Source organism: Camellia sinensis, chromosome 13, assembly GCF_055761805.1.
Source record: "Camellia sinensis isolate YWXY chromosome 13, ASM5576180v1, whole genome shotgun sequence".
Classification (NCBI taxonomy): domain Eukaryota; kingdom Viridiplantae; phylum Streptophyta; class Magnoliopsida; order Ericales; family Theaceae; genus Camellia; species Camellia sinensis.
Genome location: NC_138973.1, coordinates 117,331,452 through 117,354,864, shown reverse-complemented (window position 1 = coordinate 117,354,864; position 23,413 = coordinate 117,331,452). Strand labels below are relative to the sequence as shown.

At 40.9% G+C, this 23,413-nt stretch overlaps 1 protein-coding gene and 1 long non-coding RNA gene across 2 annotated transcripts; both read left to right on the top strand.

Annotated features, from left to right (window-relative positions):
- The first annotated feature begins 16,744 nt into the window (after positions 1–16,744).
- LOC145805658 (uncharacterized) lies at positions 16,745–18,568 on the top strand. Its single transcript, XM_082900832.1, has 2 exons — positions 16,745–17,283; positions 17,732–18,568. Exons 1-2 carry the CDS (start codon positions 16,882–16,884, stop codon positions 18,566–18,568), a joined length of 1,239 nt encoding a protein of 412 aa, XP_082756958.1. The 5' UTR covers positions 16,745–16,881.
- Positions 18,569–19,277: 709 nt separating this feature from the next.
- LOC145806400 (uncharacterized) lies at positions 19,278–23,209 on the top strand. The gene is made up of 4 exons (XR_014349465.1): positions 19,278–19,418; positions 19,501–19,553; positions 21,999–22,053; positions 22,670–23,209. It is a non-coding gene; the product is annotated as an uncharacterized LOC145806400 (long non-coding RNA).
- Positions 23,210–23,413: the final 204 nt, after the last annotated feature.

Genomic DNA, 23,413 nt, shown 5'->3' with positions numbered 1-23,413 from the left:
CGAGCGGGAACCTGATTCCGACTCACAAGACTCGGTGGAATCAGATTCCGGCTCATTACCTGAACCAGTGCTGCTTAACAAAAATCCCTCTTCATACTGTCAAATGAGAGAGGGTGCGATAGATACATCCAAAATGTTTGCTAGTAGGCCTGCAGCCGTTTTATTCCCGATCATGGACACCGAGAAGTTATCCCCCAAGCACTTCTGTTCGATCAGAGGATCTAAAAGTAGACAAGCCAGTGCTACCCCCATTTCAATTTCAACGTCCTCAGACTCCACTTTCTTGCTCTGCTCAGCCTCAGCTAATGGGTCCTTCTGCTCTTCGGCAACGTCATCCCAGCCATCTCCTTACCCTTCCTTATCCAATCCTCTTTGGTGGGCAGATAAGCCAAACCAAAGGTGTGTGGGTTGTGTGGCACTTCGGCCAACGTTGCAACGCCCTTCCGGCCACTCTCTCCCAATCCTATCCCGGGGATGTGTTGAAGCTTGTTCATGAGGTATACTGATTGAGCACTGACATGCACCCTCTCATTAACAGCCAAAATGTTCTGCACGACCCGGGCCTCAGCCAGAGTGAAACCGGATAAGAACACATCCTCCATACTGTGCTCAATTTCTCAGACTGGTGTAGACACCTCTGGCGGTGGATGGATCGATGAATTCCCAAAAACAATAGCTACTCCCTTCCCATGGGGGTATTTCACCATCTGATGCAAAGTGGACGAAACTGCCTTTACTTGGTGCAACCACGGCCGCCCCAAAAGTAGATTGAAGGTCACAGGAACTTCTAAGACGTGAAAGTCTACCTCATGCTGTCCCGGCCCAACCTTGGTCTGAATTTGCACGGTCCCCTTCACCTCTCTACTTGTATTATCATACGCCCTTATCACCTGGGTGGTTGGCACAAAGTCTGCGGGTTTCAACCCAATTGCATAGGCTGTCCTTGCCGGGCACACATTGATGGCGGATCCGGTATCAACAAGAACCACCAGTATCCATTTGTTCTTACACTCCACAGAGATGTAGAGTGGCTTGTTGTGATTCGCACCTTCAGGTGGCAATTCTTTGTCAGAGAAGGTCAGCGTCGGGGAAGCTCCTCCCGGAAAGACCAGTCCCATCAATTGTTCCGGTGTGGTTTCTATTGAGAGCTTGGCCTTATCCATTGCCGATAGGACGGCCTGTCGATGAACACGTGATGCCATAAGCAGTCCCCAGATGGAGATGTCTGCTGGTATCTTTTTCAACTGCTTCAATACAGCCTCTTCTTCGAGTTGCTTCTCTTTCTGTTTCTCCGTCTCCTTATGTTTCCCAGACGCCTCTGGCTGATCTAGATGTGGGGGCTTAAAATACCGCCCGCTTCTAGTCATATAATCGACTTCGCTGATATACCAGGTATCGTCTGGTTGATTGCTCCCTCAATCCTCATCCGTGTGGACAAGACATAAATCATTGTCCTTCCACCACAATCCGTCAGTAGCTGATAGGCACCTGTCCGGCTCCAGTATGACTGTTCTCGTACTCGCAGTACCTCCCGTCCATATGCTTGCAGCACTTCCTGTTCTCGTGTATACAGCACTTTCATTCCCCTCATGGGCTTTAGCTTTCTGGATTCTCTCAGACTCTTCACTTCTTCCCTGTTCTAGCTGCGTCAATGCAGTCTGCTATACAAAATTCCCTGTATCCAAAATGCCCAGATCCTGAGCAAAATTCTTGGCACCGGCGCTCTCTGGCGACATACTCTGATCTTCGGCCCTTTCAGCCACAACTGATATCCTTGCCCTGCCAGGCCCTGTTCCAACTGAGATTCTTCAACAATGTCTGGTAGGTCATCAAGCCACCCGGTAACCTCTACTGACTCTTCGCAGTCGGACCAGTTGACCGCCACACCCTCTAGGTCTTGTTCGTTGAAAAACTGGAGGTCAGCAAAGTCCCTTTCCACAGCCGCTAAGTCCTCTGATCTCTGATCAAATCTATCCCCCTGTATCACACAAAGCTCTGCCCCTGCTGGCAATTCCACATTTGGTCTAACCTGGCCTACTGATAGAATGTAGTCGCTCGGACTGTATACCTTCTCAGCAAAATTCCCAGATTCCTCAGATTCTGACTCAGTAATACCATTCTCCACTGAAGTCTCCCCTGTTCTGTCTTCGACAGTCACCACCGTTGGCTCGGGTTGGGTTCTGGAGATGTCCAACATGCACAAGTCAGTGCAGTCAGGAAGGAGCACCTCTGGCTTAGGTAGGCGGGACGGGGTGATATAGATGCTGGGGTCGTATGACGTGACCTCAGTTTGGATAAAGTTGATTCATTTGGGAGGTGGAGCTTGGTTGTGTGGTGGGAGAGGGTTGGTTGTGACGTTGGGCTTTTTTGGAGGCACAATCACCCTATTATCAATGAGATCTTGAATCTCATGACATAATCGGAAGCATTGGTTGGTGTCATGACCGTGTTGCTGGTGAAATGCACAATACTTGGCTGGGTTGTGGGTAAGGGAAAGTTTTTCTGGTAATGGCCGCGGCTCTAGGGGCCTCAAGTGCCCTTATTTGATTAAAACCCCCAGAGCTTTGGACAGGGGCATATATAGTGGGGCGAAGGTTCTTTGGTTTTTGGGTTGGTATTTGGCTGTTTGTGTATTGGTTCCGGACGCACCGGAGAATGGCGTAGCTGCCATGGTTCTTGGAGGGGTGTTGGTGCTGACCATGCTCACTTCTGAGGCTCTTGTGGTCGCAGCGCCACTCGAGCCTGCATTGGTATTACGATTGAAAGTTCTTCTGGGTTGCTCTCTATCATTGTCAATCAAGCCCTGCTTCAAGGCATCCGCAATCTGTACTCCCATCTCATGCAGATCCGAAAAGGTAGGGAAGGGGAGCACGATCATTTTCTACATCAGCTTAGGCTAGAGATTGCGTACAATCATCCGAATTTGATCTTTATCGGTGGGCCTTAGGGTCATCATTGAGGCCTTGGCCCTCCATCTAGTCACGAACTCCGAAAAGCTCTCATTAGGCTCCTGCCTTGTCGTCTCGAGATCACGGGTCGTAATCTCGATTTGCGTGTTATAAGAGTACTGTGCAATGAATGCCTCGGCCATCTCATCCCAGTTTCTCTTAACATCATCTTCTAATTTGGCGTACCAGATGGCCGCCACACCCGACAGGGTCCGGCTGAACAAAGATAACTTCTGTAGTCTAGTGAGGCCCATCGGCCTTAAGATATCTTAAAACAACCGTAGATGTACCATGGGATCCTCGGATCCATCAAAACGGTCAATGTGTGGCATCTTGAATTGATCTGGCAGCGTCACAGCCGCGTCGATATACCCGTCATCGATATCTGGGATGGACTTTACCCCTTGGGACTTCTTGAACAACTTCTCAAGCTTGCTCAACTTCAATGCTGTAGGGTCTACCTCGAACTCGAAGGGGGAGTCCGGTTGATTAATAGGCGTGGGTGCCTTGGATAGTTGCGGTAAAATCGGAGGCGGAGCCGGCCCCATTGGGATGTCCGTATCTTCTTGGGCATTCTGGACGTTTGCCGTCTCCTCAAGTATCGGGACCCTTGTTGGGGGAGGAACCTGGTGTGAAGTGGATGCTCCGGTTTGTTGCTGTAACCGGGTAATTAGCTCTGCCCATTGGGCCATAACAACGGCTTGCTGTTTGGGGAATTCTGCTTGACGAACAGCGTCCTCTTGCATGGCTTTCATGCTTTCCTGGAGCTGGCGCACCATGTCTTCCATCCCTGACATTCTACCCTGATTTATCTGAACTGTCGGTGTATCTGCCTCTGTAGTAGGTTCGGAAATCTCAACCCGACTGTTCAAAGACCACTAATCTGGCAGTCTCGGTACCGATACACTGCGTCTTCTCAACCTCCGTCTGATAACTGGGGGTAGGGAATAAAACACTGGTTGTCTGTCGACCAGATCCTTAGATCGATTGAGTCGGCGACCTCTAATCCAGAGTGCTTGGGGAATATCTGTTGGGTCGGAAACAATCGTGCTAAACTACCTAGTAAGAAGATAAATAAAGCAATAGTAAATAACTAGACAAACGGACAGCATAGCAGCGTAAAATAAACACACAACACACAATTGGGCATCATAGCACACGGTTCATAAGTTGAATACACTGTTCCTCAATACTGATTATCATCCCCGAATCACTGTTCCCGAAAACCGAATCTGATACCTGCAGATAACTGACTCCCAAAATACTGAGCTGGTGCCCGCAGGCCTGATACCCAAACTTGTGAGCTGATACATGCATTCTTTTAGAGGCCAACTCTAATGCACATAACAGATAATTGAGAGCCAAAACACCCCTATGTTGGGGTAGGGTTTCCCTGTCCTATTTTGCCAGGAGCTAGGGTTTCACTACGCACGCAGCGGTTTCAAACAATCTAACATCGGGTAAGTAACCTGTCCTAGTTTGGAATGGTCACTACGGATTCCGAATATGCACTAGGTCGAATGGTCAAAAGGGTGCCTCGGTAAAATCGGGGTTTGTGTTCCCATACTGGCAGAGCCCGTAACTGGTCAACCTTATGGCACGCAGCCTCAGGCTAACCGCTCAGGAATAGCAGACGGCAAACACGGTGTCCAAGGCGCACCAATGCACATGCAATGCAAAGAAACACATAAGTGAAATCAAAACAAGATATCACAAGTCCGAGTCAAGCTCTCTAACATCCCCAGCAAGGTCGCCAAAAACTATAGACGTCCCTCGAACGCCCCGGGAGGGAATCCCGTTCCGTTCGTTTGGGCACACTACAGTTCAGGACTCAAATGTCACGGTCCTGTATCTAATCTCGCAGAGTGCAATGCAAGACTGATGAATCATCAAAGAGTCCAAATCCAGCAAATCGTTATTGAAAACAGATTTTTTGAAAGAAGTGCCAAACATGGACTGCTTTGCCAGATACAGAGTCGCCACCTAAATATTTTATTTTGGGGAAATTTAGGAAACCCTGACTCGTTTGCCTAAGGCCATGTGTCCGTCATCACCAAAGTTGCCTCGGCTCGGGAACTTGGGTATGATTGGGGAGGGTCAGCTATAAGCACTCCCGCTCACCCGATCAAAGATCGGCCTCTACAAAACATGATATCTTGTTTTGAAAACATATGCGTTCTTATTCCGGTTAATTAGCTAGAATTTACTATGTGATGCGCACAACACACAAGTATAGACTAGATCGCCTAATTTGGAACAAAGCATTGCATATCCGTTTGCTTGGAAAATAGTTTGAGGTTCGCTACTTGCAAGTAGGCTAAAACACGGATTTCGATGAATTGTTCCAATTCAAGCAATCCAACCTCCACCCACAGGAAACCAGGCAATTATATCACATAAGCACATAGCCTCATGGTAAACATGCTATCATGGCAGTCACTTACACACATGCAAGGATGCTAAAGCATAAACGATTACCGAGTACTCCGAGCCAAAATAGAAACTAGTTAGTAATCATATGCATGATCCTAGTTCATGTTAAGATGGCTAATGCAACACATGCAAGATGTAACTAAGCTAGGCTTGGCTATTCTAAGATGGTATGTGATGATGCTACAGCTAACACGTATTCAACTTGGAATTGAAATACGATGTAGTTAGTATGATGCGCCGAGCCCGGTGCATGCAAGACAAATGAATGGATGCAAACATGCAAGCATAAGTATGCTAATTTAAACATGCCCTAATCTAACCATCGTAAGCTAGTAAATAATAGGGAGAAAGACGTGGGGTTGGAAGACATGCACACATGCACGCACACTTATTACACAATTGCCCTCGCTCGGAGGGTCCGAAAGAATAATACAGATTAACTAATTAACTAATTGACTAGGTAATTAAATATTACATAACCTTTAATTAATTAACAAATTAATTACAAAAAAAAAGTCTAAATATGAAACTGGAGAGACCGCCGCAGCTCTGCCTCAGAATGCGTGGATGATGCATGCTTGACTCGTCTTGCTTGGAAACTCACTGCCATGTCAAAAGCTGCCTCTGCTTACACTGCTTTGCTTCTCTGAAAATTATGCAGGTTTCCAGAACTGCTTTGAGCTTCTTTCTGAGTGTTGTGGAGTGCCACCGGCCACAATTCAAATCCACCGGCCATGGGAATAGGATTATCGGCCAAACATTGAACCACCGGCTGGACACTGATGGTCGGTTGGCACGAAAAGTGATCGACCGGCCATTTCTTCCTGCAGAGCCCTGTTTTGACAACAGCAGAGGACAGACAGTGCATGGCATGTAATTTTCAAAGCAATGTGTGCGTGGCTACTCTCCCAATCATGCTACGGACTCAAGGGAGTGTGGCCCTCAGTACTCAGGCCACTAATCAAGCATTTCGATGCATGATGGCCAAAGTCACCGAGTTTGCAAATCAATGTAAATGCATGCAACAAAACAAATGAATGCCTTATGCCCTATCATGTTGAGATCAAGGACATCGGCGACCGAGGATTGAGGCGCGTTACGTCACTTTGAGTACGAACGCCCCTCATCCCTCATGCTTGGTTTGACACCCCAAACCAAGCAAAATGTAATACATGTATGCAATGTGGCTCAAGTATGCAACATGGGTCAAATATGCAACATGAAGCTAAGTTGACAAGGCATGCCAAAATGCAATGTGCCAAACATGCGAGATACAATGCAATGCAACCTATCATGCAAGCTAGGATATGAAATGCAACTTGCTAAACAACATGCAAACGTGCAAAGATGGTACAATACAAGCATGAAACCAAAGTAATGCAACGTGTCAAAACATGCAATGTTAGACTTAAACTGAAATGGGAGGCCTCAGCCATGCCCTAAAACAGTGGCCAAAAATGTTGCAAATGATGGACAAATACTCATGCAAACATACACACAAAAGGGCCTAAAGCTAAGACACAAAAGGTAACTTTCGAGAACACTCAAAAGATGGCAAACATGGACATTAGACCAACATGTTAAACTTTGAAAATGCATAGAGGGTGATGCCAAATCAACCATGTTATACAAGCAAGGCATGCAACAATGACCAAAACTTGAAACCAGCAAAGGGGTCCAAACCATAGCTATGTCAACCAAACCCCAAAGGAACAAAATGACCTAAATCAGTCCTAAGGCACTCCAAAACAAGACTAAAGCATGCATAGATCATGGTCAAAACATGCTAAGAAATGGGTGCAAAACAAGGGGGATTCAAGGCCACAAAAGGGAGCATTACTCTACACCTACCCCAACCCAACATGGCATGGGTTATGCAAACAAAGACAGAGTTTCAATGCATCAAAATACACCCCAAAACCCACTAATATGGCAGCCCAAATGACTTAAACAAAAGGCATGCACTATGACCCATTTCAAGGCATAAAAGAACAACTCTTCAAGGCATGAAAGGAATGATGAATGCAAGCATACAAGCATGGATTGTGGATTGAAATAGCATGAGAAGTGATTCCAAATCACTGAAATAACCCAACTAAAGCATGCTAATGACTCACATACTCAAGGCTCACAAGCCAAAATGCAAAGAGGCTATACCAAACATGGCAAATATGATCAAATCAGTACCCAATAAACCTCAAGCATGATGAAATATGACCAAAAGCTTCATGAAGTTAAGCTAGAACATGCAAGCATGGAGGGGACAAATGCATGGCACATGTTATGACAATAAAGGGGATTACTAAGCAAGTGTGTGATGCATGTAATGGACCATGAGTCCGACCAAAAATAGAGGCATAATATGACTAAATAACACCCAAAAACCTCTGAAATGAAGCTAAGAACAACTAAGCATGCATGCTACCTTTATGAGCCAAAAACATGAACAAATAAGACACAAAGGGAGAGGGGTGTCCCTTCCCTATGCAAGACTTCAAAATCTCTTCTTCACCACTGAAAATCCTTTGGATTTCAGTGGTGAGGAGGCCAATGCACAAAAGTATTCAAAGCTCAACAAAAGAAGGCACAAAAGGGGCCAAATATGGCCTAAGAGGGGGAGGTCGACCCCAAACACAAAAGAGACCTTAATGAAAGATCTTAATCATGCAAATACAAGACTTTTTTCAGTTATACACAAAGCTTAAATCAGTATGAAAGATGGGTTAAAAACTAGTGCAAGAATGAGGAATATAAAGCAACTATACTCACACTTGAAGAACAGCAAGTCCAGCCCCTTTTTCTGATCAAAACCAACCCAAAACCTCCAAGAACAATCTCTCAACACCTCAAGAACCGAAGTATGGTGTAATACTATGTGTCCTAGTGCAAAACTAAGAACAAAACACACTTTTGAACGAACAAACACACACAAATGAAGAGAGAGAGAGGGGGATATAGAGAGAGAGTGGTTTATATATTAGATATATATGTATTATCTCTGGTTTTGCTGAACCTCTTCAAAGGAAGAGGAAGGTCCTCTTATATAGAGCAAGATGGAGGCTTAAGCTTCCAAGAGAAGCTAACAAAAGGGGTCAAGGCTTCTAAAAGAAGCTAAGGCAAAGGGGCCAAGGCTTCCTTAGGAAGCTGAGACAGGTGTCTAAGCTTCTTGAGGAAGCTAAGACAAAGGTCCATGCTTCCCTAAGAAGCTAGACCAAAAGGGTACAAAGGGTGCAATTCCTCCATACACGTGTATGGAGGACAGGTCCGTGCACTCCAGCTGGCATAGCTGGCATGCATAATGCCTGAAAAAGGCAAAAAGGGGGTACCGGCCAGAAAATGAGTCCATCGGCCAAATAAATAGTCGGCCGACCTCACAAAGTGCCGACCAGCCATCAGTAATGGCCGGTGGCCTCAAGACATGGCCGGTGAGGCGTGGGGATGGCCAAAAAGCCATTCTCTACCTCCTAAAGCAAAAACCAACAAGTGTTTGGTCCAACCAAGCACAAGACAACCGAGTTGAGAGATCCAGAGGCAAGGCGTGTAGCTGAGACCTCCGGGAACTCAAAACGAACACGAACATGGATGATCACCGAGTGTTCAAACGGTGACATCCAAGTCTTGAGGACAGTCAAAAATTGGGTGTCTACACATGCATACATGTTAGCCCACAAATAAGGCACAATACACAACCCTCAAAAGCAATGAAATAGTGAAATATGTGAGAGTGTGACTGAAGTATATGCACTGAAATTACATGCTAAATGATGCTATGGCTTGCAAACAACCCAAGCAAAGCATGTTAAAGGCCTTAAAACTCAAAGCTAGTAAAGGCTATTTACACTACAACCACACAAAGCATGAGTCATATGACCAAGACCAACCAAAACAGAGTTAAAACATGCTAAAACGTTAGCAAAACACATGCTGAGATAGAGCTAACACAAGCTAGGATGATTGGCTAAATCATCAAGTATGCTAAGCTAATAAGCAAGATTGCAGTACAAGTGCAAGAAGTAAACAATAGAGCCTAAAACATGCTTGAACTAAGCTTCAAAAAGGGAGAAATACATGCTCACATGTTAAGCCATCAACACATGCAAACAAGGCACAAGGAGGGGAGGCCACCCCCTCCTATTTAGGACCTCAAAACCAACTTTCTACCACTGAAATTTCCCTAGAAGTCAGTCAATTTTAGTGGTTAAAAGGCCAAAAAAGGATTGTTTTAAAAGTCTTAGAAGATGGCACAAAGCTTAGCAAATAAGCCACAAAAGATGGTGGAACACTCCTAACTCCAAAAGGGCCTCAAACTAACATTTTTAACACTTAAAAATAGAGATTTTTGTAATTGACAACTATGCCAAAAATAGCATGCAAAGGTGGCCAAACCAATGTGTAAAAGTAAGCTTAAAAGGGGGAACTCCTTACCCTTGAAGCATAGCAAAAAAAACAGCAACTTTCTAAGTCAAAACCAACTTTGAGAGCTCAAATAAGACCTCCAAGTACCTCAGCAACAAGGTAGTCCAATTTGGCTAAGAGGGTGTATGCAAAAATGCAAAGAAAACTCACTTTCAAGCACTAAATGAGAAGAAAGAGAGAATTCTAGAAAGAGAGAGTGAAATTTTGCTCACAAAAATTCTGAACCCTCAAAAAGGGGGAGGGACCTCCCCTTATATGGGAAAACAAGCTAAAAGCTTGTTTCCATGGAGGATGCATTCAGTGACCAACAGCTGGCACATAAAATATCTGAAAAAGGAGAAAAATGGCCGTTGGCCACTCTAGGTGGCCAACCGGCCACCTACCCTAGCCGACCGGCCATTCCAAGTGGCCTACAAGGGGGAAAAGTGGCCAACAATAGCCAAAAGTGGCCGACAAGGCCTTCCTCTCCCCCCCCCCCTCCAGGCAAGGGGCACCAAGGTTTGGCCCAAGAACAAGGCCAAAACAAAGAGAGTTAGAGGCTCAAAGACAAGGCGCTCAGCCGAAACCTTCGGGCGCTCAAACGAGCACAAACATGCGCAATCATCGAGTGCACAAACAATGACGTCAAAGTCTTGAAGTCAGTCAAAAATGGGGTGCCTACAGCAGGGCTTCGATTTTTCTTCTTTCTTTTATTCTGTTTTGGGATTTTTCATTCCCAATTGGGTTTCCTCTTGTTCCCCTGGACACCTTAAGCCATGGCTTACCAGAGCCCGACGTGGTATGGCACCAGGTGTGAACTCAGCCACAAAGTTAGCCAGAACTTGGCTTTTGATTGTCGTTCCGGGTCTAAACTCTAAGTCATATTGGCCCAACACTACTACCCATCTGGCCACACTACCTGTCAAATCTCCTTGCTATAACAGGGACTTCAAGGGATGCTTAGTCAATACCACAATCTTGTGGGCTTGGAAGTAATGATTCAACTTTCTGGAAGCCATCACTAAGGCCAGTGTCAATTTCTCCAGGGGCAAGTACTTGGTTTCTATGCCTGTTACAGTTTTACTCACATAGTATACTGCCCTTTGTTCTCCATTCTCTTCTCTGATTACCACTGCACTCATTGCACGCTCTGAAACCGCTAAGTATAAGAACAGTTCCTCTCCAGGTACTGGAATTGAGAGAACTGGAGTTGTGGTCAGGTATTTTTTCAAGTCGGCCAAGGCGACTTCACACTCCTCTACCTACAAAAAATCTGTGGCCTTCTCCAATAAATTGAAAAATGGTCTACACTTATTTAAACTTCTACTTATAAACTTATTCATGGCTGCGGCCTTTCCTATAAGCATCTGTACTTGTTTTGCCGATGTTGGGCTTTTCAAGTTAAGGACGACCTTGATTTGATCTGGGCTTGCCTCAATGCCCCTTCTAGTGATCAGGTATCCCAGAAACTTACCTGACCCAACTCCAAATACACACTTTGAAGCATTGAGTCAGAGCCGATATGTTCTAAGAATATCGAAAATTGCCTTCAAGTCGGCCAGGTGATCCTCAAGTTCTTTGGTCTTCACAACCATGTCGTCAATATATACTTCTATTATTTTGCCGATCAGATGTCTGAACATCTTGGTCACCAATCTCTGGTAAGTAGCTCCTACATTTTTCAACCCGAAAAGCATCATTCTGTAGCAATCAACCCTTTTGGGGTGATATATGCAATTTTCTCCTCATTAGGAGGTACATTGTTATCTGATGGTACCCTTTATAAGCATCCAAGAAGCTCATCCTTCCATACCCTGAAGTGGTATCCACTAATTGATCGATCTTGGGGAGTGGAAAACTGTCTTTGGGACAATCCTTATTCAGGTTGGTGAAGTCCACGCAGACCCTCCACTTCCCATTCTTCTTTTTCACAACAACTGTGTTTGACAACCAAGTTGGGTAGTTTACCTCTCGAATGGCTCTAGCCTCCAATAATTTGTCCACTTCCTCTTCGACTGCTTCTACATGAACCAACGTTAGCCTCCTTGCTCACTGAATGACGGGTTTAGCCGACCTATCTACATTTAGTCTATGGCAAGTGACCTCGGGATCAATGCTAGGTATCTCGTATGGCGTCCAAACAAACACCTCTATGTTTGCTCACAAGAATGACTCTAACTCCCTTTCCTCCTCCTCGGCCAGTCCTATGCCGAGAAGGAAAAAGCGTTTTTCATCACCTTGTTGGACCAGAATTTTCTTTAAGGCTTCCTCGCTTTTGTCGGCCGGCTCTTTGCCGACATCATCCAGGACCTCCATGTCCTCGTCTTCAATTTCTACTGTTTCTGCTTCTCACACGTTGTAAGTGGATTTCATTGCTACCATGGAGTAATTCTTTGCCTACACCTGATCCTCTCTGACCTCCTTAATTCCATGCTTTGTTGGGAACCGCAACAGCTGGTGCAGTGTTGAGAGAACAGCCCTCATTGCGTGCAACCATGGCTTTCCCAAGATAACATTGTAAGGAGAGGGGGTGTCAATTACTATGAACTCTGTGCTTACCTTCTTGATGCTTGTCTGTACCTCCAAATTTATTACTCTCAGCGGCCAGGTCGGCATTTTATTGAACCTGTTCTAGATCATCTCAATATAGGCCGAGCTCTTTGTAACATCTGACATGCATGATGTCACATGAGCTGCCTTGGTCGATCAAAATGCGCTTCATCTGACATTCTCCAATCTTGAGGGTCACTACTAGAGCATCGTTGTGTGGATGCTGCACCATGTCCAGGTCTGCTTCAATAAAAGACACCATTGGTTCCTGGCATTCGTTTGTCCTAGGAATCTTCTGCTAGACCTGATACACATGCTGTAAGTGCTTCACCCTTTGAGTCTCCCCACGTACCGAGTTCTCATTGACCCTTGGGTGAATCACATTGATCACTCGTGGTCCATCTTCTTGCAATTGTGGTCCTGGTGGAGGTGGTGCTGTCGGTGCTTGGGGCAGCCTTGTCTGTTCTTCCCTCGTTCTGGCCTCATCTACTAGGTCCCTTAAGTGACCTTGTCTAACTAGATCTTCCAAATGTGCTTTTAGGGCTCTACAACCCTACGTCAGGTGTCCATCTTCATTGTGATAAGCACAGTGCTTTCCCAGACTGCTCCCCATAAATTCGCTAGGGATCTTCTCCAGTGCTCTGTAATACGGCTGGTTCCTGATCCTTTCCAAGACTTTATGAACTAGGATCCGGAACATGGTGTTGACTAACTGTGTAGCCCTCAGTCTTGTTTCTTGTCTATTAAAATTTTTATTACCTCGGCCTCGTTTCGGCGAGCCATTTCTCTTTTCTTGCTTTGACGCATTCGTTTCTGGCGTATCCTCTTCGGCTCTTGAATATTTTTCGATCCTGGCCATGAGCTCCTCCATACTCTTCGGCAGAGTCTTTGCCAGTGACTTTTGAAGCATGCAGTCATCGTTCCGGCTGTTTTTAAAAGATACGACCGCCAACTCTTGGTTGCACCCTGGTATTCGGTTAAACAGCTCATAATACCTTTTAGTATAAGCCCTGAGGCTTTCATCCTTGCCAATTTTTAGAGCTATCAGGGAGTCTACCCTTAACGGCTACAATTTGTTTGTAAAAAACCTAGCCACAAACATCTCGGCTAGGCCATCCCAACTCTTCACAGTTCCTTTCGGCAACTTGTGAAACCAATCCGATGCGATTTCCCCAAAGGATGAGGGGAACACCTTGTATAGCAGCGGCTTGTTCCCGGTGTACAGTGCCATTGAATTCAAGTACAAGCCGACGTAAAAGTTCGGATCAGACTTACCATCATATATTTGGAACCTCGGCATATGGAACCTTTTTGGGGCCTCAAACCTATCTAGTTTTACTAAGAACAACGTCCTCGGCTTGACGGGGATGTGACCTCGACATTCTGTCACTTCCTCTGGAGGTAGTCCCTCAAATCCTCTTTAGTCCAACCCAGAGCTCAACTATCAATGGATTTCAACCTTTTTGGTACGCTGCTCCCAACATCGTTATGAGTCTTCTTGGACTTCTCTTTATTCATCGTGTCAAAACAAAGTTCCCTCCCTTGAACATGCCGATGTTCCTTAACATACGTTTTGTTCGTATGAGGTGTCCTCTGAGACTGTCCTTTCATTGATTCTACTCGCCCGACGTCCCGTGAAGGCCGGAGTGAGCGTTCCTTCACCCTGTCATGCTGAGGAACTACTAGGACAGCTTTCTGCTCCCCTTTCTGGGCATCGTTCTTGGCCGCTGGAATCAGCATGTCCTTTAACGAAAACGGTGACTGCATGACGTTGTTTTGCATCATGAAGTTGACAACCGATTGTAGGTCTACCAATTTGTTTGTCATTCCCTTCATCTCACCGTCCCTCCTCAAGCATCTATCTTTCTATACTTGGAGATCGCTTTCGTTGTAATCCCCGCCCTGACATACTTTCTTCGGTGCGTCTCCCTCTTGGCCGACGCCCTTTTTCCCGGGATTCTGATCCCGAGGTCCTTTATTACAGTTCTCCTCCTCCACATTAGGATTGGCGTGTTTGCCACTCCTACCAGGGATGTCATCCTCGACCTTTTCTTTCTGTCTGTCGTTGGCCATTTATTCTCCTTACTTTCCCACAGGCGGCGCCAAATTGTGGGTGTTTATTTTTGACCACACAACCAAATAGGAAAACTCAGTAGGAGAGCACCAACGGAATTGATTAAGCCCGAACAACCTGTTACAGAAAGATAAGAATCCAACGGTGGTTCGTCCACCCGAGGGTACTCCGACAATCAAGTCAGTAATTATCTCTCAAAGATAGCCAACAATGCTTAACCTACTAGACAGAGCCTAAAAAGCATACCTTGGACCTATGAAAGTGCCTTGCTTTTATAGCCAACACTAACCTGATTTTTGTAGAAGCCTAGTTTCAATGGACTTTGGCTCAATGCTCATCTTGGACCCTTAGGTAGATAGAGATAAACTCTCAAAGAGCCTTATCTTTATCCAGACTAAAGTCCTCTCCTATTATGAGACTCATGTCCCTTATCTGCTCATCTCAGATTCCGATATCTCCGCAAATAACCTCGACCTAGCCGAGATAATCACAGCGCATGACCAAGCCACGTGGCACCCCGATTGACACGTCGGCGTCACCTTGGCCACATGCTGCCATTCACGAAATATGTCCTCCACAATTGTCAAAAACAATTTGATTATTGTTTTTATGGGAATTTGAATAAAATCTTATTGAGTAATTAATGATTGAAATTAATTACTCAATAAATTCAATTTGGCCCATTTTGGCAACAAAAAAAAGTTACCTCTTTTTCTAATTTTTTTTGTTTTTGGTGATTTTTTTTAAAATTATGTTTCGTCTTGTCAAGACAAACCTAAAAAGTATATATATATATATTGAAAAATTCTAAAGACAAAAATAAGTAAAAAAAATTTACTCATTTTGGCTCATTTTTGTCTTTTCTGGATATATTTTTTGTTTTTAAAAAAATTATAATTTTTTAGTTCGTCTTGTTGATCTGAATCTAAAAATCTAAAACTTTTTCAAAAATTTTAAAATAAATTCACTAAAAAAAAAAACTTCCCATAACACCTATTTATCAAGTATAAAATTGATCCCATTTCACTATATTTCAATCTCATTCATGTGATGGAGAATCCACTAGAACTATTGGCTATGCTCAATAAATGCATTTAATCTTATTCAATGCATTTTAATCTAAATTTTTACAAAGAATGGAGAGATTGATCATGAAAGATTTTTATATTAATTATATTTATTACACATTATTTACCTTATCATGATAGAAAAGAAAGACTTTGTTATTAACAAAAAGATAAAATAAAAAATGAAAATAAAAAATAAAAGAAAAAGGGAAGAAAAAGAAGCATATAGCATTAGAATATAAAGGGGAAAAAAAAAAGATTTCTTTTAAGGATCACTAATGTTTATTTTAAGGACCACTAATTTTTTAGTACCAAAGATTAATTTAACATGAAGAAAATGTAGCCAATTATTTATTTTTAGAAACATTTTAGTTTTCAAAAACTGTTTTATAAGTTTTCAATTCGTATTTTTATATTTTTAATAATTTGTTAAAACACTTTAATTAATTTTTTTTAATTTTTAGATCCACTAAATCTTAATATACTTAAAAAGAAAAAAATTTGTACAAAAAATTAAAAAAAAAATCATTGAATACAACAAAATACGAAAATATATTGAATTTTTATTTATTTATTTATTTATTTATTTTGTATTTTTTTATATTTGTTGAATATTTTAAAGTTTTTTTTTCACAAATTATATTTTTAAGTTTATTTAAATTAGGTGTATTTAAAAAAATTATGTAAAATATTAAAAAAATTCATTACAAAAAAAAAAAAAAAAAAAAAAAAACTCAATTGTTTGAAACAAAACATGGTGAATTGTTTTAAAAATGTAGAAGGGGTCGGAAGCCAACTTTTCGTAGTTGGGCATCAAACCTCTAGTTGTAAGTTGTACTGATGAGACACTCGTAAATCTCAAAATTAATATTTTTAGTTAATAGTGATGACAAATAATTGAAAAAAAATCAAATTCCTGTTTTTAGCTAATAGTAATAACAAATAATTGGGGAAAAATGTCTACATAGAGAGAGAGAGAGAGAGAGAGAGGATTTATATTTACAAAAATGTTGATATATAACATCAATTGTGGCAGTTTCCATTAACATAGTCATTACAAGAATTCAATGGAATGTATGCATCATGTCTCATCATATACTTGTTATCTGTAACTTTTAAATTACTGCAAGGTAGTTCTATCTTTCTCTACAAATTCCTCAATTGTTTCCAATTCTCTTAGTCTGTGTTTGGATCATTATGGATTTGAGTAGGGATTTGGAAAGGGAAATGAAACACAACATTAATCTCATCCTTCTTCTGCATTGCTAGATGTTTTGATTTGTTCTTTTGAGTTTTATGGTTTCTATTTTTTTTTCTTTTTTTTTTTTTTTGGGTCTATTTGGTTTCTTATTTTATGTTGTGATTGAAAAATAGGTTTCCTGCATTGGAATTTGGGGCTGAGAATATAGTGATCATGAGATACAAGAAAGGGAGAATTGTTGAGGTCCTGAGCAAGAATGAGGTGCCATCAGGCTCATGGCATTGTGCTGAGATAATCTGTGGTAATGGGCACAACTACACTGTTAGATACGAGATGGACCCTGCTGCTACCGATGAGGCGATTGTTGAAAGGGTATCTAGGAAGTCAATTAGTCCCTGTCCTCCTCCAGTGAAACTATCGGAGAATTGTGTTCCTGGTGATGTTGCAGAGGTGTTTCAGAATTTTTCTTGGAAGATGGCAACTGTTTCTAAGGTTTTGGGTAGGAATTGCTTTTTGGTTAGGTTACTTGGATCCTCCCATGAATTCAAAGTCAGTAAAGTTGACCTCCGGGTGCGACAATCTTGGCAGGGTGGCAAATGGTTCATGATTGGAAAGGTAGTTTTTTTTCTGAATCTGTTTTCGGCTTGCAACTCAAATATTCCAGTGTCCGGTATTTATTTATGTATTATTTAGGAGTTCTTGTTTTGAATTCTCTTGCATCTGCTAAAATTTTCATCTTCTGCTTCCCAAATTTTCCACAAATCCGTTTATAGCTGATACTCTTTTGCAGATATAATAAGTTAACACTTGAGAATAATTAGATTCAAGTTTATTTGGATATGTTATTAGTGACATTTGAACTAGTTGATTTATTTTGGGGCTTCTAGAGCAATATTGATCTTGTTCTATTTTTTTTTTTTTTTTTTTTGTTGTCATACAATTTAACAATAGTTTTAATGGGATCAACTTTATATTGATTTTGTCTTTCTTTCTTTTTTTTTTTTGTTTTGTTTTGTGTGTGTGTGTGTGTGGTGGGGGGGGGGGGGGGGGGTTGTTTTGCTAGCTGGGTGTTGGAAACTGTGAAGATGGGAAATGCAGTGAATGGTCAACTCTGAAATACAATCAATTGAGTTCCCAAGTTAAGAAAACAAATAGAGGGATGAATTTCCCTGTAAATAAGGAGCTTTGTGCTGCTAAGAGCAATAACAATTTCCAAGAATCACATATTGATTCCTCCAGAACTCTGAAGAGAGGATTGCCCGATTGTTATTCTCAAGTTGATGCACCTGCAAGAACTTCCCAGAAGTTTAGAGTAATTGCGAAAGAGGGTAGGTGTCATCGTCTGCTTGCTGCAAATCCATCCCCTTTAAAGATAGATGCTGTTTTGTCCCATCGAGAAATGCAGGGTGAAAAAAACTTTTATACTTCTTCTAACAGCAGAACAGCTCACTTTACTGAAGTCGATGTGGAGAGGGAGAAACGAAGCGGAGCTGATGGGTGTTCGCATGCAATTAGCTTAGAACCTAATGATGCAGACAATATTACATGCTCTGTGGCTAGTTGTAGCATTACTAGCTATGATTCCTTTAAGTTGCGTTGTAATTTTTCTGTTGAAGATACTGAAGGAAATTGTAGTGATGCTGAGTCTGTTTGTCACAGGGGCTTTAACGAAGGGAATTGTTTCCTTCGCAGTCAGGTGGAATTGGCAGAAGAAATTCATAGGTTAGAGTTACGTGCCTACCATTGCACTATTGAGGCATTGCATGCATTGGGACCCTTAAGTTGGGAACAAGAAACATTGGTGACAAATCTTCGCCTTTCGCTCCATATATCAAATGATGAACATTTGATGGAGCTACGGAACCTAGTTTCTACTGCTACCAGCATGCCTCTTAGTTGACAGGGAAAAAAAGAAATCCCTTCCCCCCCAGTTTATTCTCTCCCTTTTCTGTTCATTTTCTATGCGTAGAATTTGTTTTACCCTAGGTATAGTGATTGTCGTTCGTTGTAAGAAGCAGATAGATTTTGTTTGTTTGTTTTGTTTTGTTTTGTTTTTTTTTTGTGTTGCTTCTATTTTGGTTATATAATTCTGTAATGGTCTTGATGAAATGTTTGTACCACAAACTTCTATAATGCATGCAATGGACATTTCTGAACTCAACTTGTTTATCTTACATCTATTGGGCTGTTTACTGTTTTGACATTTATTAGTAAAAAGTTGGATATCCTCTTGATTAATTCCTAATATATTTGAATGCTTAGTGGATTAAAATTTGCAAATGATGACTAGATGTATAGTTACTAGATTTCATAAATTCACAGTGTCAGATATAATCTTTGTTGTTAAGGATGGTATTATATGGGGAAATGCCATTGCGATAATGCTTATAGTTTTCTCTGTACTTGTATTGTATGTGTATTTTTCTCTTTTGTGTTAAGTGGAGTATGTAAAGTTCCTCAATTTTTGGAATTTTGGGGTTTTACGAAAGCACCAATAATATGAAAATTTTGTGGGTTCCATTCTACAAATAGCTGATTATGTCCATACCATTTGGCAATGTAAGTAGTAGTTTTAAGGACATTATTGATGCTTCCCCTGCATTTTCCAGGGATGAAGTAGGAAGTTTGTACACCTTGCTTCCAAATCTCTAGTAATGATATTGGGGTTTGCCACTTTCTCTTGCTGTAGACAAGTGTTCATTCTTGGCATCGAACTAACAACAAATAGGAGAGCTTATGATGAGCTACTGGTATGTTTATTGTAATTAGGCTCTGCATTCTTCGATTTCAGGCCACCTTTGAGCCTTGAATGTGTTTTGCTGAGGGATGCAGAACCAGAGTTATGCAGCTGCCAAGGGATGTCCTGATATGTGACTACTTGAAAGGTTTTAATTTTGAACCTTTACCTCCGCTCATCCATATATTTTCATCTTGTTCTTGCAGCTGTGTGATTTCATTCTCCATATGTTGCAAAGTTTTTTTTATTTGCCACTATAGTTGATTTGGATAGTGATTTGTCTGTATTAGTTTCATTTTAGTTATGAATCTGTGGATTAGAATTTAGTTGAAACTCAGACGGAGATATATAAAATCTGTATTGAATTGTGTGGGTGGCACACCTATAATATACGTAATAGAATGTAGGTGAACTCTGTACCATGACATCAGATGATGGTGTCTTCTTTCTTTCTTTCTTTTTTATTATTTTTTTATTTTTTTGGGTATGAGTTTTATTACCAAATAATAGAGATGTGAAATGAAGCTCAATACACAACCCTAACAGGTAAATAAAGATATGCCTTAAAGCTGCATCTTCTCTGACCGAGAGGCACTGTCATGTGTGAGAAATATATTGCCTATATTGTATTTTAAGAATTTAGAATGATTGTGATTGTGTAAATATTCTGTGTAATTCTTATTTCCCCTTTAGTTTAGGGATTAGAGTTCTATATAAGTAGTGTACTCTTTGTATCAAAAATACATTTGAATATAAAGAAATATTCAGAAACTTACATTATGTACTACCTAGACTACAAAGACTCTCATAATCACAACCCAAGGACCTAGGTCACATACAAAGGACAGACAGAAGACTATCCTCTCATAAACCCAAAGGCTAGTATGCAAAACTAGCCAAGAAACATTGGCATCTCCACCTTGCCCTTGCTTTGGAAAGTTTTGGCCTCTGCTTGAAGGTTTGAAGCATGGCTTCTTCAGTTTGATCGACAGATTTGCAAAGCCTTTTTCCATTGCTAGCTGTAAATATCTGATCTTCTTATCTAATTTCTTCTTGTTCTCTTCCCTTGAAGTGAAAGACTTCTCCATCCTCTTAACAATCCCATTGTTGTAGGATGGACTGCTAGTCTTCTCCTCAAGTTTACTCTTGTTTTCATCCTGTGATGAAGAAAGTATAATAGCTCAAGATTCCATCTCATTAAGAGTGGAAGAAATTGAAGTTTGTCTCTTGTCCTTACTAGGACCCACATCAACCTTTTCCTTTTTTACTTCTTCACCCCCTGTTAAGGGTATGTACCATATATATATATATATATATAATATTGTTATGTACTTTTGTGATTTTCCCCCAATTGTTTTTTCATTATATGATTGTTTTTTAGTCATATAATGGAAGTACACTTGTAGCACATTCCCTTTTGTTTTTTTTTTTTTGTTTTTTACCTTTTTACATCTCATATAATGAAAAAACAATCAAGAAATGTAATTTTATTTAAAATACTTGCAAGTGGGGTAAAAAAACAAAAGGACTAACATCACACAAGTTAGAAACCCAACTAGGTTGGCCTTTTCTATTTCGAATTTGATCGTGTGCTACCTCCCTCAAAAACCTCACGAGTTTAAACTAACACATTAAAATAAAATTGCAAACATCAGCCTAAAAGTACACATTCAATATCATACATATATATATAATTATTAATATATTTAATGGATTGAATTTGAACTGAACGGTGTAGATTTTTTTAGATACATATCAAAAATAAATAAATAAAAATATGGACGGGATAATTTGAGTTAGGCTAATGGGATGGTCGAGCTAGGCTTACCCATGCGGGCTGTTACGGGCCGAGTTTATGGACGGGCTTGGATAACAAACTTTTGTCAAATCCTTAAATCATCTTTATGGATTGGAATGGGCTGGACACTTAAGCAGGTTGGAACGGGTTGGGCGGATTGAATAATATTGGGCTTTTTTATTTGCAGGCCATTTGATGACCTCCAGGCCTAGACATTGGTTAATATCGGGATATTTTGGAAATAATTGTGAGTTGCGATGATTTACCAAGTGTCTATTGTCCTAGACATTGGTTAAAATAGGTATAGAAAGAATTTTAAAAATGAGTTTGGTTTCTTTCAAGTTGGTTTCTTTCTAGAATTGCAGGTTTTTATTTGTGCTCTATTTGGATTATAATCGCATCCGAATTATTTGGAGAAAAATATTTTTGAGCAAATCAAGCAGTTAAGAATTACACTCTGAGAAACCTGAACTGTGTGATAGATATAATTTTTCACTTAATAATGAAAAAAATTATTCATTTTGATGCATTTAAAGATTGGCAACAAAGCTTCTTGCCCCCGCCCCTGCCCAACACTAAAAAGTTAAAAAACTGTATATGTTATAATGATACCTTGGGAGGATTTTTGGGGTTTATATGCTGCTTGACTTTGTTTATGTATAAGTAGTTTGTTGTAAAGCTCCCAAGCTTGCTTAAATTCTTCCTATAAACCAATAGAATTAGCGTTTTTGCCAATACAAGTGTCGATCATATTTCAAATATCTAATAATCACTTGGATTTTGAATTCCTTTCAGGGATTGCATGTCAAGCCAGCAGCTAGTAGATTTTCTACGTGAGCAGTTGAACACAGTAAGTGTGTGAGATCTCTCTTTGTTATGTGCATTTGTATTGGTGGAATAAGGCATATATAATAAAGTGTGGTAATTCTTATCAATAGTATACTTTGAAGAAGCTACTTAAGCAAGTACATGCATTTTTTTTTGCCATGGACCAAAAGTAGAAATGCATGCTTACTGATTGATACTGAAATTGGAATAAGATTTTCCTTGCAAGAAAAGATAGAGAAAGCATGTGTTATATTGGTTGGGATTGTGGTTGTCTCTCTGGGTACATAAGTATTGTTGGTAATGTTATACATAAATAAATTTCTCACCACACATCAACTCTTGGGCAAAGCTTTGTCAACCCCCACTGGCTATGTGTATCAATGGTGGTACATTTACCATATGCATGGTTTTCATTTTTTCAATCCTGATATTTGAGCTTTCACTGTCGACATCATAAATTGTTTGTTGTAATACATTACCACCTGTTGTTGAAAGAGTTGCTGATCTTAGTGACCAGTTTTTTGAGCTTTTGACAATCTTAGAATTCTTGCAGAAGTAGAATTTGGCAATGCAAATTTTTGGGTACCTCAATCAAATATAAAAATTTGTTTGTTTTTTTTCCTAATTATGCATGAAAGCAAGCTTTCTGTGGTATGTGAAAGAGTACTTGATAGGTGTTTGGCACCATCTATTTCTGGCGGTGAGGGATGTGACGACATGACCATGATCTTGGTTTAGTTCAAGAAACCCCATGAGTCTGCTGCTGCTGCTGATGCAGATGAGAAATCCTCGACTTCTGATCATGGAAATCAGTCTGCTACTGCAGCTGCAGACGAGAAATCCTCAACTTCTAACCCAGCCGATACTGAATTGAAACCAGCGGAAACTGAGTCAAGCCCGTGACAAGTTTATCAATGTGTCATCAGATTGCGTTGGTGCAAGCTGTAGTTCCAAGGATATTCAACAATCCTTGGTTGTCTCTGTAACTGAAGACAGTTTGGCCAGTAAAGATGGGCCGGTTACAAATTTACGATTGAGATTCACTGTGTGGTGTGTTTTTTTCCTTTTTCTATACGATATTATAATTGCAAGTAACTTGTACAAAATAGATCTGGATCAAAGTTGTTCAACTGTCATCTAGTTTAGCAGTCTATATTAGCTTGATAATGGTTTTGATATACCCTGCTTGTTTTTTCTTCAAAATCATTGGTTCTTTTCTGCTGAAGATGTCGATGTTTTTTAAATTTTCCTTGTTTATGTTTCCAAACTAATGAAAAATTATTAGTGACAAAAAATGAAAATGATAAACAAGTTGCGGTTGAATTTTGTATTTGTGAAAGAAAATTAAAAGGAAAGAAAAAAGACCTGTAAAGAAAATTAAC

Excerpts from the sequence above, each read along its gene's own strand:
- LOC145805658 (XM_082900832.1), top strand. The coding sequence starts at position 16,882 with ATGAGATACAAGAAAGGGAGAATTGTTGAGGTCCTGAGCAAGAATGAG. Across the intron at positions 17,284-17,731 it reads AATGGTTCATGATTGGAAAG|CTGGGTGTTGGAAACTGTGA; the intron begins GTAGTTTTTTTT and ends TTGTTTTGCTAG.